Raw genomic sequence first — 13,247 nt, forward strand, 5'->3', positions numbered from 1 at the left:
TCAGTGGTCATGTTCACCTTATTTAGAGTCTGGAATGATTGTTTAATATTTAATAAATCACCTGCCTCCCACACCTTTCAATTTGGACCTGCCGTTACCCCTGACAACCCCATAGTATTTCCTTTCAAGGCCTCGTTGTCGGCATTTTACAATAAAACCACAGGTCAAACTTAACCAGTCTCATTTGGTCCACCTGCATCATGCTAATCATTATCACCTGTGCTTACTATTTATACACTCTTTAATTCTGTTTTTACTTTTTGCTGTATAACCACATCTCATTGCATGTTTCACTAAGTTCCTGATCATGCTCCTGGATTTCGCTCTTACCTTTTTTAAGAAATTTCCTTTAAAACCTTTTGGTCACTGAGCAGGTTTTCTCCATCTTTTTGCATATTAGGACCAACTCCATACCACAACCAAACACTTTTTATAAAGTTACAAACTATGTGGCTTTGTGATTGGGCTCTCCTCAAGTTCTCAAGCTGTTGAATGCTAATTTATTTTGGTATGATGCTTTATAGTCCTATTTTGGCTTTTTCTTTTAATACTAATCTTTTTTATTCACTTTAGATATGGATGATTCAATATAATTAATAATAATTTTTTTATTTTATCTATCTGAAAGTCCGTAAATCTTGCCTTTGTGTAAAATAATCTCTAAATAGAAAATTATTTTTAAAAGATCTTATTTGTGCAACAAGCTTAAGATTATCTATAAACAGTAGTTGTGAAAATATATATAAAAGTTATTTGTATTCACTCAGCAAAACACTATTATTTTATATAAAAAATACAGTATATTCTGTTATTATTTGAATTTTCAGACAGATTTCTTGGTAAACGTGTACATGGGGCGAAAGTGGCGTCAGATGCAGGAAGGTTGTTGATTGCTGGCTCCAGCTTTCACCTGCATTGCCTTCTAATGGTGGTCAGAGCTGGTGGTCAGAGTGGCCTCGCCTCTGTCAGTGAGCCCCAGTGCAGCTTGTCATCATCAGTGTGTGTGTGTAAATTGTTGAATGACTGAATTTAGTGTAAAGCACTTTGGTCAAGTCTCCGGATTTGAAAAGAGCTACAGTATATAGTACAGGTCACTTACATAAAGGCCCTGTTGATAATAATCAAACCTCTGGGACTTCTTTTAGCATTTTATTCTACTATGACCAAATGCTTCTTCTTTTTATTCTCATGAAATATCACCAACACAAAGTAGGGAAACAGAGGCTGGTAACCATTTAGAAAAAAGAAGATAATACTATATATGATACAGCACAAAGCTACACTTAGGGCTTACCTTGGAGCAAGTAATTGACCCTATACATACAGCCATTTGAAACCAGATCAAAGAAAGATTTCCAGAGCTGGTAAAGACATTCTAACAAATACTGCAACTAGAGTTGCAGTATTTGGCTCTTCAGGGTATTCAGTACTTAGGTAATGAATATAAATCCAATCTAAAAGGATCCATCGCAAGATACTTTTTAAATATCTGCTTTTTCCCACTTAAAAAACTAAAAAATACGTCTTTCAGGTCAAAGTTAAAAACCCTTTGTCTGCTGAGGTTAAACTGTCAACTGAGGTATTATTAGTTTAAGGTTGTGGTCCAGCTCTTTTTTTTAATCTTTATATGCTTTTATTCTGCTTTTATTTATCTTCTATTTAGTTATCTAATTCATGTAAAGCACTTTGGAATGTCCATGCATTGAACTGTGCTATACAAATAAACTTGTGTTGCCTTGCCTTACATGTCTGTTGATGTATTATACACAATTTTTCAAAGTTTGTGGCTGAAATGTGACAAAACAGAAAAAAGGCTCAAGGTGTATAAATACAAATGAATGTATATATCATATGCATATGCTGGTAAAAAAAATTATAAGAGAAAACCACAGGTACACTTTAATACAATCTTTATTAAAAAATGTAACATTATGTCTTTTAATATATTATGTACATCTTTTGCACTATCAAAGCTGAAGATATTCAGAAAAACTGAAATAATAAAAATCAGTACAATCCAAACCTTTATCAGCTGAATTTTCAGCTGAATTGTTTTCTGGTAATTTTCAAGTCTTTAATATTAGGTTTAGGGACCTAAACTTTGAGTTATTCAGTGGAAGAGGTAAATGGAATGCATCTATTTATTTTGGCACCCCCTTTAGTTAAAGCAGTATATTGTCCAGTGTTGCGTCTGCATTTGCTTAGAAAATGCCCCATTGCAATAGACATTGGACAGAAAGATTACTCGAAAAAGGAGAAAAAAAATCAGTCTGATCTTTATTTCATGTTGCTTTCAATCCAGTCTTTAAAGTTGGCCACACGTGTGTAAACTGTGTAGAGTTCAGGATTGCACTCCCCCTGATCATAACCAAAGCTCACTAGTCCAAGCAATCTCCACAAGCCTTTGCTGACCTGGTTCTCAGCATTTGCAGGGAGGACAAGGATCCCTCCAGTGTCAGATGGACATATGTTAGATGGTCCATAGTCAGGTTTTTGGCTGGCACAAAGCATATTGTCTGTAACACTGACTGGTATGCCATTACGTGCATACTGCTGCTCACATGGGACTATATCTGCAAGGTGAACCAGCCCAACCCTTGCCTTCTCGTTGGGGCCCAAACTCATATCCTGCAGAGGAGACCAGCCTGTTACAAGCCCCTGACCAGATGGAACCTCTTCTTCCTGGGTCTCTGACAGGCAGAGCGGCAGGACTTTTTCTCCAATCCTTGCCTTGTCTTGTAACTTTATAACAGCAATATCAGAGTCAAGAATAAAAGGATCGTAGTTTGGATGAACAACAATTGAGCTTACCTGAAAAAGAAAGAGATTTGTTACTTTGATACTCCTTATAAAGAATGTAAAAAGAGCATCCAAAAGCTTACCCTGAGTTGTTGAGGACCTTTATTTTCTCTGCGGTCATCGCGATAGTGCTTCCCCATGACCACTTTGATAGTGGTTGTATCCACAGGATACATCTTACCTAACTCTGTCACACAGTGAGCTGCAACCACCACACTCCTTTGGTTAATCAGGGCCCCACTGCAGACCAGCTGCCAGTCAGAGCCATGATCAAGGTAGCTACTTCTTGCTCCTGTATCCTTCTTTAAGTGTTCATCCTGGCTGCTTGCCTTCATCACCTTAGTCCCTGTCCCCTTGTGGGAGCGGCGATAGATGGCTGCCAGCCAGGGCCAGTGAGCCTCTTCCAGCCTCTCTGGGTCAAAGTTTACATGTTTCCCACAGACTGTCAAAAAGAGAGAAAACGAGAGGTAAGCCTTTCATCACAGGAAAAAGAGGCTTAGAAATATTTACTTTTTTTAAATTGTTTTTATCATTTTTACATACACTGAAACTGAACTACAGTAAAAACTGTGGGTTGAGCAATGATGTTAGATTTGTTTTGAGAAAAAAAAAAAAAATCTGTGGCAAAGATGGAGATGTTAAATGCCAAGAACTATTCTAATTAAGTAGGTTCTAAGTCTGGCACAGGAAAAAAATAAAATAAAAAAAAAGCTCATTAAATTTAATTTATGTAATGTTTTGACTGTTTGCTTAACATATTATAAAAATGTTGGTACATATTTGTATTATTTATCAAATAAATCTAATAATCAACTAATTGAAATCAGAACGAATTGAAATATTACTTGTTTAATTTCTAATGGCTTAAAAGTAGCATGATACAGTGCAATAGTTTACCCCTTAAACTATTGCATTTAATGTTAAAACCCATTTTAATTACTTTTATGGGGATTTTTTGTCAAATCAACAAAATACTAAGAATAATTATCACGTGAAAATCAAGTATTCAACCTACTTTGCATGGTACTCTTCAGTGAAACACTGTGGCCTGTTGAACAAAACTACTTGTACTCATAATATCATCTTCCAATTCACGTAGGACTGGGTAACAGGAGCAGCAGTCTCATCAGAGACTCCCATAGTTCCTTCTCTACAGATGTCTCCTTCAGCTCTGCTTGGGAAATCCCAATGCACTCCTAAGCCACCCAAGGAACGGCCTCCTTTGTGTCCTGGATCGTCTCCTGGGCCTCCTCTCATCGGGATATAGCTGGAAAAGCTCTCCAGGGGGCCATCAAAAAAGACTTCCAAGCCTTAATGTGGAGGAGAAATGGCTCTACTCCAAATGTCTCTCGGATTACCAAATTCCTCACCCTATCTCTAAAGGAGTGGCCAGCCACCCTGCGGAGGAAACTTGTTTCAGCCACTTGCACTGAGGATCTCATTCTGGTCTCAATCTTGAATCAGAATTCATGACTTGGAGGAGCTGAAATTATCAACTGGAGTGGTGACAGAATACAGCCCTGCTAAGTCCAACATGCTCTGCTAATGGGTCCAAGTCAATACCAACTATGTGGACAAAACTTCTGCTCCACTTGTACTGACTTTTACTGACCTGTAAAGGGGTCCTTGTAAAAGGCTCCTGACAGTGCCCTTTACAAGGCGTGATAGGGCTCTATGGGGTACATAGTTTAATCTTTTTTTCAGGTCCACAAAACAGATGTGGACCAGTTGGCCAAACCCCAAGGACCCTGTAAGCACCCTGAAGAGGGTGTAGAGCTGGTCCAGTTTTAGGACAACAACCACCATGCTCCTCCTGAAGCCAATGTCAGCTAGACTCTCCTCTCCAGAACCCTGATCCTTACCAAGGAAGAATTATCTAAGAAGAATTATCTCTATAGTTGGAACACACCCACAGCTGTCAGCCAAGACAGCCAGACAACCAGACAACATCCAGAGACCTAAGGTACATAGGGCGGATCCCACCATCCCAGATGCCCTTGTCACTGTAGAATTTTCCTACTTGAGCCGGATTGATTAACAAGTCCAGCCCCATTGCCCTCTCTCCTTTTCCACTGCAGGATGCTGTCTTCAGGGTATTCTTTTACACCATCTGACAATGTTCACATTCAAGGTCAGCAGCGCTCCATTCCCTATAAAAACAGTGTTAGCAAAGCACTGCTTCCTCCTTCAGAGGCGCTGGACCGTTTGCCAAATTCGCTTTAAGGCTGACAGACAGTGTTTCACTCCAGTCTCTACATACTCCGCCCGGGCACTAGTGTTTGCCTCTGTAGCTGCCCTGGCAGTGGGACACCTTACCTCATGATACCTGCATGTCGCCTCAGGAGTTCCACAAGATAACCAGGCTCTATAGGACCCTTACTCCCAGGGTTAGGGGATTGCTGCTGCACCTGGCACTGCAGATTCTACAACAACAGCTATGGGCAGCTTCATTGAAAACAGAAGCAGAAAGCATGGTACGCTTAGATTCCCTGTCCTGAGGGGTGCTGACCCCCTTAAGATGCCAAAAAGGACCAGTACGCTGTACTGCAGTCCAGCTCATAGCCAGAAACAACAGTCAGAGACCTCCCCCCTACCCAAAGGTGCATGGATGTAACTATCTTGTCCATTGGGGTAAACTCCAACAGAAGCAACAACAACAACACAAAAAAATACCCAGTAAAAATGGATATTAATTCTTACAGAATATAGCTTAGTCTTGTACTTCACAAGCATGGCCATCAGTGCCAAGGAAAAAGTAATTTCTAAGAGAAAATAGCAAGAAGTCTTGTTTAATGTTTGCTATGTTATGTCATGTTAGGGTCAAAGCAAACAGGTGGCTCAACGTGTTTAGTTCAGATGAGACCTAAATTAAATGTTCTAATCTGGATTTAGATGATGTTTTACAGGAAAAACTAGCGTATGACCATGAATACACCTTCCCATAATGTAGCGGCAATATCATGCGATGGGATGTTTCTTTCAGCCCAGTCAGGAAGGCTAGTCACAAGAAGAAATCCTAATTGGCATGTTTTAATTTTCAGTGCAAACACTCAAAGCTTAATCTAATGGTTTCTATCAATGAAATTGGGTGAATACCAAAGTATAGATCGGACTGGCTAAATAAGGTACACAACCAGTTTGGAACTTTTAAATGTAATAAAATCATACATCCATACTTAAACACAGTAATAAATCCAGGAAATCTTTTACAAAGCACTGTGGTTCAAACTTTAAATATTATAACTTTTTTATAATATTATTGATTATTGCCTTTTAAAAATAAACTCCTGTTGCTGTTGTCAAACAGAAGAGAAATGCTTGGCTCTGATAAACAATTGTTTTAATAAAGGTGTTCTGTTAGGTCCTAAGCCCATACTAAAATCACCCAAACCATTTGTATATGTGAAAATAAAGCACTATGTGCCCTTCTTGAGCCTCAGAGTCATTTTTATTTACAGAGTGATCAGTAGACGCAAACAATATTGTACCCTATCACCATCTAGTGGCAATAATCAACTCATGCATCCATCAATTCCCCAGCTTCTGAGGCTTTAGCTCCTGCTATAAAGAGCAGCAACATTTATATTGTATTCCAAGCACTACTTAGGTCTTATCCCTCTTGATATTAGATATTTTTCACTTTTTCACATTTGTGCCCTTCTGGGGACTTTACTTTGCAGTAAAAACTTTTTTAATACAAAAAATATGTTTTCAATGTCCTTGTATTAATTTCTTTATCAAGTTTTACAGCTAAGTTTACATCTAAGTTTTATTCTTCTCTATATGTTAGAACAAATTCCATTACAAAATTTTAAATTTAAGGTGTTCACCATTGAGATAATGTAAACCTTTAGCCTTCTAACCTGTTGTAAACAAGATGTTAAAAACCGTCTAGTGTCAGTGAACATCTGATATGTGTCAGTTATGTAATAGTTTCTAGATACAACTTTATAAGTAAAACGCATCTTTTAAAAACTCAGCTATTAACCCACGGTAAATATATATTTGTTGAGTAATAGGCACTGAAGATAAATTAGTAAACTGACAAAAGAAGGAGATAGAGAAACTTGTTGATTGCCAAATACTCGTTTATCATTGACGTAAGAAAAGGCCATGTGACTGCACGTTTATAAGCTGTAGAAAAATTGGATTGGATTGATTTATGAACCCTTTCTAAGTGGAATCTATAGTCTGTATGAATTGTAAATAGAGCTCAGGGGTTGTTGTGTTTTTTTGTTGTTGTTGTTGTTTGTTTTAGATGACAATATCTTATTTCTGTCTTTGTCTGGCTCTCCATGGCAGAAAATCCTAAAATATCTGTATCTGTGTCTGTCTAAATGTTAAGTGATATGCTGATTAGATATAAATGATCATAAACTCTTAGTAAAACCACATCTGAGAATCTATACTATCTCTCAATAACCAGATATGGGGTCCAGAAACAATTAGAAGACCTGAAGTATAGTAATCCACCAATTAGAATGACTTAGTCGAAAAAAAGTGTAAAAAACACAAATTTCTTAAATTTCAATACGATTTTGCTTACCGGTATTTTAATTTTCTTCTCTGTATCTTTAAATCAATATGCATGTGAAATTATTTAGTTTTTAGTTTGTGAACTTTAATAAATGATCTCCTGACATTTTATGATAGCTGATATACATGTTAAAACAGCTTTAGTAAACCTGGGATCTTTCCTCTATCACATTACAATAAATAATCCTCTGCTGTCCTCACCTGGTGAACATGAGACATGACGTCCGCTCCATTTCCCTGTCTTCAAACATGTCCGCCGAGCACTGCCAAAATGTTGATAGTACTGAGAAGCACACTCATACTCAATGTGAGTGTAAAGATGGTGGAAGCCCTGGGGCAACTGGGGAAGCACTGGGGAACTTTTGGTGGGTGCAGCAAGATAGAGCTGCTGGTTAAGTGCAGAGGAGAGAAGCCTGTGTACTACCGTCTTCCTGTGGGAAAAAAAAAAAAAACATCCTCTTTAAATGCAGAAAAAAAATTCTCTCAGAACTATTAATTAACAATTCAACAAATAATGGTAAAACATGAATAAACGTACCTTGATGGTGCCTTTGGTGGCAGAACTCTTTGTCTCACCAGCTCTGATACTTTAGGCTCTCGACATGCTAATAAAAAAAAAAAGAATAAGGTACAGGTAAAACAAACAAACAAAAAAAAAAAAAGGTGAAAAAACACAACATTCAGAATACATCCATTACACACAACACAAGAAAAAAGTTCACTGATATGTTTTATTTACATATATAACAGGAATTGTTTTAAAGTGTATCTAAAAGTGTCTAGTAATGACTGGTCTTTACTGTACATCAACATAAGACAGGAGAACTGTTTTGATCTGGATGTTTAAGTATTATAGCCAAATTGATATTCTCTTTGTAAACATGCTTTGAGTTTTTTCTTACTACTTACATTTATCATGAGAGTAAAACATGAGGATATTTCTTTCTTTAACCCATGACAAGAAGCTCCAAATAATTAGACTGGATGACCTTTTTCAGATATGTTAAAACTATTATCAAGATGTTTAGTGGGAATTTAGCGGAAGATTTAAGACAATCTTTTCTATATCTTTTGGATCAAATAATCTCACATAAAAAATGTGTCTATGAAGGAAAACCCAGAACAACAATTTATCTCCTTCTTTCTTTGAAGTAACACTTCTATCTAAAAAGTAATACCTCTGAAACAAAGAGGTTGTTTGCCACTCCAGGTACCATCAGACTGACAGCTTCGCCTTTTATCACCACTCAGTGCATATGAGTGGTTACAAATGAACTCCACAGTTTCCATATCCAACTCTGGCACCGCCTGGTGGTAGCCATTGTATAGGCGAGGCAGAGGTGGACACTTCTTCTCTACAGAAGTGGAGCACACTGTCAGTGAGTCTGAATAGACATCAGTAATAAGTACAACACAGTATTTTCGTTGTTTTTATTTAAAGAAATATTTTACCTGCGATACTCAGGTTGTCTTCTGTTTCCTTTTCGTTCCTCTTTGCTTCCACTTGCTTTGTTTTTTCAAAGATTTGAGTTTCGTCCTCAGATTTCTCCTTTGTTTTCCCATTTTCCCCTCCTGCTCTGTACAAAGTGAACTGTGTCACATTAACTCTAGAGGGGTTCATTTTCTTTACCATTGTTGGAGTCCCAATGGTGCTGGTTTCTTTTTTTGCATCCTTTAAATCCATGGTACTTGTGCTAATTTTTATTGTTTGCAGCTCAAATATTTCCAACGTACTCTCACCCTCAGATACATTTGTCTTCAGTTTTGTGTCATTTGGGCCAAATTTATCTGGATCTTTCTTTCCATTAACTTGTTCCTCTTTCCGTTCCTTATCTTCCTGCCCTTTGATTTTTTTATCCCCTGTTTCCGTTGTGTTTGTCTTTCTTTTCTCTGGTTCAGGGTCTGGATTGTCTTCTTTTTTCTGAGGTGGTTGTGATGCCTCTGGTTCTTCTTCCTCAACTTTGTTAAGGCTGCCATCACCGCTTTTAGTGTCCACTTCTTTTTTTCTGTCTTCATTTGTCTTTTCTAAACCTGTATTTGTTTCCTCTATATCTCCTTCATCCTTACCCTTTTCCAAAGTATTTTCTGGAATTGTTCCAGTGAACTTATCTTCTTTGTCAACCAATGTTGTGTTCTTTCCAACAGAGTGTATATCTTCCCCGCCAGTACGTTTGTTTTCTGTTGTATTTTGTTGAGGTATCTCTTTGGTTTTGCTGGTGTCTTTGTTAGTCTCTTTATCTGGTCCTTTGCCAAGTTCTGTCTTTTGCCCTTTATCCTTTTCAGATAACGTGTTATTCACTGAGGATGAAAGAAGAGGAATATATACTGTAGTGAGTGAGAAACTTGGAACAGTTTTGATGCCCATCACATTTGTCCAAATGATTTCACATTTCCTTGTATTTTAGGGATTAGGCCACCAAAAAAGTTTTTTTAGAGATATTAATAATAATAAAAAAAACATCATAAAGAAAAAAGCTGTGAAGACATGTATGCATAGAACAATAAAGGATTGAACATCCGAGGAGGGACTGTTAAACTATATATATATAAAAAGAAAAAAAAATTAAGAGTATGACAGAACTCCTGGCCATTTACTACAGACCTGTTTAGGAGAATATTTAACAAAAATCAGCCTAATGGTTTCAGCTCTCTTGGATCATGACGGGACAATTTGTTGATAAGTCAGCTATTAGTTGTTAGCCCTTCAAATCGGACTGGCCTGTAAAACAGTGTTTCCCAACCTTTTTCTGCTTTTGTACCCCTTTGGGCGTTTTTTTTCTTCCCATGAGTTTCCCCTCAGTCAAAAGTATTGTCCAAAAGGAAAACATTAAATAACTGGTTATAAAATAAAAACCTTTTTACTTAAACTTTTCAGCATTAAAGTTTAGGCATTGTATTCTTTCTATCTCTGCCTGTAAGTAAGGAATCGAAATAAATAGCAAATAAAATCATGTTATAAGCCTGTCGCTATAAAGCTGGAACTCATGAGTAACTCCCTTACAATGACATTTAAGGTTGAGGAATTGGGAAAAAAATACAAAACAAAAATTAGCGTCAAACTGAGTTAATTAGTGTTATTTTGTTTTCCATTAAGACACCTGAGCTTTTTTTGATGAGCTCCGGTAGCTCAGTCTGAAAAACAGCTGATCCCAGGCTGTTCTCTACATCCATTCTGTCTCTCTGCTTGGTTTTGATGTGTGTCACAGCTGAAGGTGAACTCAAACACATAAGAAAAACTTACTTTTTGGTTGAAAAAGGTTGTTTTTTTTTCAATTGTGTTCTCAAAAAGCAAAACAGATCCCAGCAATGTTTTATTTCACTACTTAAGAAATTAAATATTTTCATGTACCCCTTGCAATGCACTCGTGGAACACTAGGAATACAATTTCCCCCGGTTATCACTGCTGTAAGGGACTCAGTAAATATGGGAAATAAGTACTCTGATTTAGTAAAAATAAAATTTATCTTTTAAACTAGATATAAAATGTTATTTGTGAAGAATGTTGACCTTACCTAACTACCATCACTATTTAAAAAATTAAGATCAAAACATAATGATATAGGGATTAATCTTGTTTTAAAGGGAAAGAGAAGCTGGTGTTTCGGGGATGACACTGACATTTGATTATGGTGGATGTTCTACTAGGGGACGTACGACCAGAAATATAAAGCTGGTCAAATCGTTAAGAATATATGGCAACCCTAAGAAGAATTTTCACATTATCTGTATGACTGAGTGTCAAGTTGAGAAAAACCAGTAGGACAAACACCACACGTTACAAAAGGTGCACAAATAATTTCTCAGTGTAATTGAATCCAAACGCACACTTTAAGCATTTACTTTTTTATAATGAAAACTTAAAAGAAAGTTAACTGACAATTTTCTAATGCAAAATATGATTATTTTCCCGTTGAGTGAAAAAATGTCTGACCTTTAGAGCAAACAGGAGGAGTCCCACTCCAGGTGTTGTTAGGGAGACAGGTTCTCTGAGAGATTCCAATGAGTTCATAGGGCTGGTTGCATATATACTGAAGAGCAATAAGGACATCATTGGGTCCATAAACCAACAAGTGGTCACCATTTACTGGCTTGGGTGGTAAAGTACAAACTCTTTCCACTGGCACTGCAGGCAGGGAGAGAAAATCAAGCTTTTTTCCATGATCTAAATCCTCCCCCAGGCTGTGTAAAAATCTTACAAAAACAGTGACGAACCAAATGTAAAAATGTTACTGTTTGGATAAAAACAAACCCCTTATTTCATCTTACCACATTCAGGTGCCGGTGCACTCCAGGTGCCATCGCTAAGGCAGATAGCAGTACGAAACCCTCGCAGTTTAAACCCCACATCGCACCGGTAAGTGATACGGGCACCAGAGTGAAGAAACAGCCCCTCTGTGGAGCCATGTTTGGGTACTGGAGGCCTGCGGCATCCCACCACTGAGTGGAAATAAAGGCACACACAGTTTATTGATGAACACATACTGCTTTCATTTCCTTTTATTTTAAACATGTGGATTTTCACAATGAGTACATATGGAAGGCATATTGTATGGAACGTCTATATTGTAACTGATTATTCTAAAGGATAACAAAACACAACATCAGTGCCATAATATCCTTCTGGTTCTAACCAACAGGGAGTAGACTCACTAAAGTTCAACATAACACATTTGTTTTTCATTTAGAGAGAGGTTTTAAAGGTTACCCTGTTACTACAGAGAGCATTTACAATTAATTTACCCCTTCATGTGGAAGTGTGAACAGTTAACAGCAAGATTTTCACACATGGCCTTTAAATGTGTAATAAAACTGCTGTAGTCAAACTGTTCAACTTTCCACTGCTGTTAAAGAACATTTTTGAACTGAACTAGGTCTAGTTACAGTAGCAGCTATTCAAAAGGATCTTTCGCAGTTAAACACCAGCCAAATGGGGGCCTACTTCCCTCCAACTCCCAGCAAAATCCCCTCCAACTTCCAGCCACTGGAGTGACACCCTCTTGCGTATTTTTTAATTCTGACTCCACCCTTTCGCTGAATTACAGGGTCTGACTGGGAGATGACGCTTCTCCTTAGATCTGAACGTCCACAAATCATGACAGAAAGAACATTTTAGTAGAAAGATTGATGTTTAAAAAGGAACTGTAGGGGACCAGCCAAGGACTAGCCGATCAAGGAAAGTGGGGAAATTTTTAATGGCTACTACTGCATGTGCTTGTGTATCAGGCTGCAGAACTCAATCGTTTCTGTTTGGTAGTAACATGCAGTGGCTTGGATGCCATTTATAAGTTTATACACAAAAATAAAAGGCACACAGGCTCTTATAATCAGAGAGCTTAGATCTGTTTTTTTTTTTTTTTAAGAAAAAATAAAGTAGCAGAACGAAAACTATTGTTGAAAGAGCGCCAGTCTCTATTTCCAAGTTTAATCAGTGCATGCAATTTGGGTGTTGAAACAACCACTGCACGCTACAGTAAAACCAACCCTGGCAGAACACATGGTGGCAGCAACATCATGCATTGGGATTTTTCCACAGAGACGGGAAACCAGAGAGTTGACAGGAAGAGATAAATGCAAGTCAATTCTAGTTAGCCTTCTAAAACCTTGTAGCTGTACTTAAAAGCAAACAAAGCTTACATTTGTAAAAGCAATCAACAAGTAATAAAAACTTGAATTGTTTCTTTTCTTTCCCAAACTATTCATAATTTAAAATCCCATTGAAATATGTGGAATATTACAGTTGTAACATCCCTGAATTTGAATGATTTTTAGCGGCTATGATACTTTTGTCATGATTTAGAAGCGTTTAAATTTTTGCACAACCGACTGTTTTAATTATATTTATCTCTTAGTTAATTCTTAGCTAATTCTGCTTTTTTAATTTTTTTCCCGTTGGATTTCTCCATGTTTGTCC

At 37.4% G+C, this 13,247-nt stretch overlaps 1 protein-coding gene across 1 annotated transcript in view; it reads right to left on the reverse strand.

The window, feature by feature from the left end:
* Positions 1-1,893: 1,893 nt before the first annotated feature.
* The window catches only part of pamr1 (peptidase domain containing associated with muscle regeneration 1), a 39,525-nt gene continuing 28,171 nt past the window's right edge, over positions 1,894-13,247 (reverse strand). The window contains exons 7-14 of the mRNA XM_038275358.1: positions 11,603-11,773; positions 11,268-11,459; positions 8,788-9,633; positions 8,514-8,690; positions 7,874-7,940; positions 7,537-7,766; positions 2,883-3,241; positions 1,894-2,811 (exon numbers count right to left, since the gene is read on the reverse strand). Coding sequence (XP_038131286.1) covers positions 2,278-2,811; positions 2,883-3,241; positions 7,537-7,766; positions 7,874-7,940; positions 8,514-8,690; positions 8,788-9,633; positions 11,268-11,459; positions 11,603-11,773 — 2,576 coding nt within the window. The 3' untranslated portion in view covers positions 1,894-2,277. The remainder of the gene's footprint in view (positions 2,812-2,882; positions 3,242-7,536; positions 7,767-7,873; positions 7,941-8,513; positions 8,691-8,787; positions 9,634-11,267; positions 11,460-11,602; positions 11,774-13,247) is intronic.

This window comes from Cyprinodon tularosa, unplaced genomic scaffold (genome assembly GCF_016077235.1).
Source record: "Cyprinodon tularosa strain WSP-4 unplaced genomic scaffold, ASM1607723v1 ctg121, whole genome shotgun sequence".
NCBI lineage: Eukaryota > Metazoa > Chordata > Actinopteri > Cyprinodontiformes > Cyprinodontidae > Cyprinodon > Cyprinodon tularosa.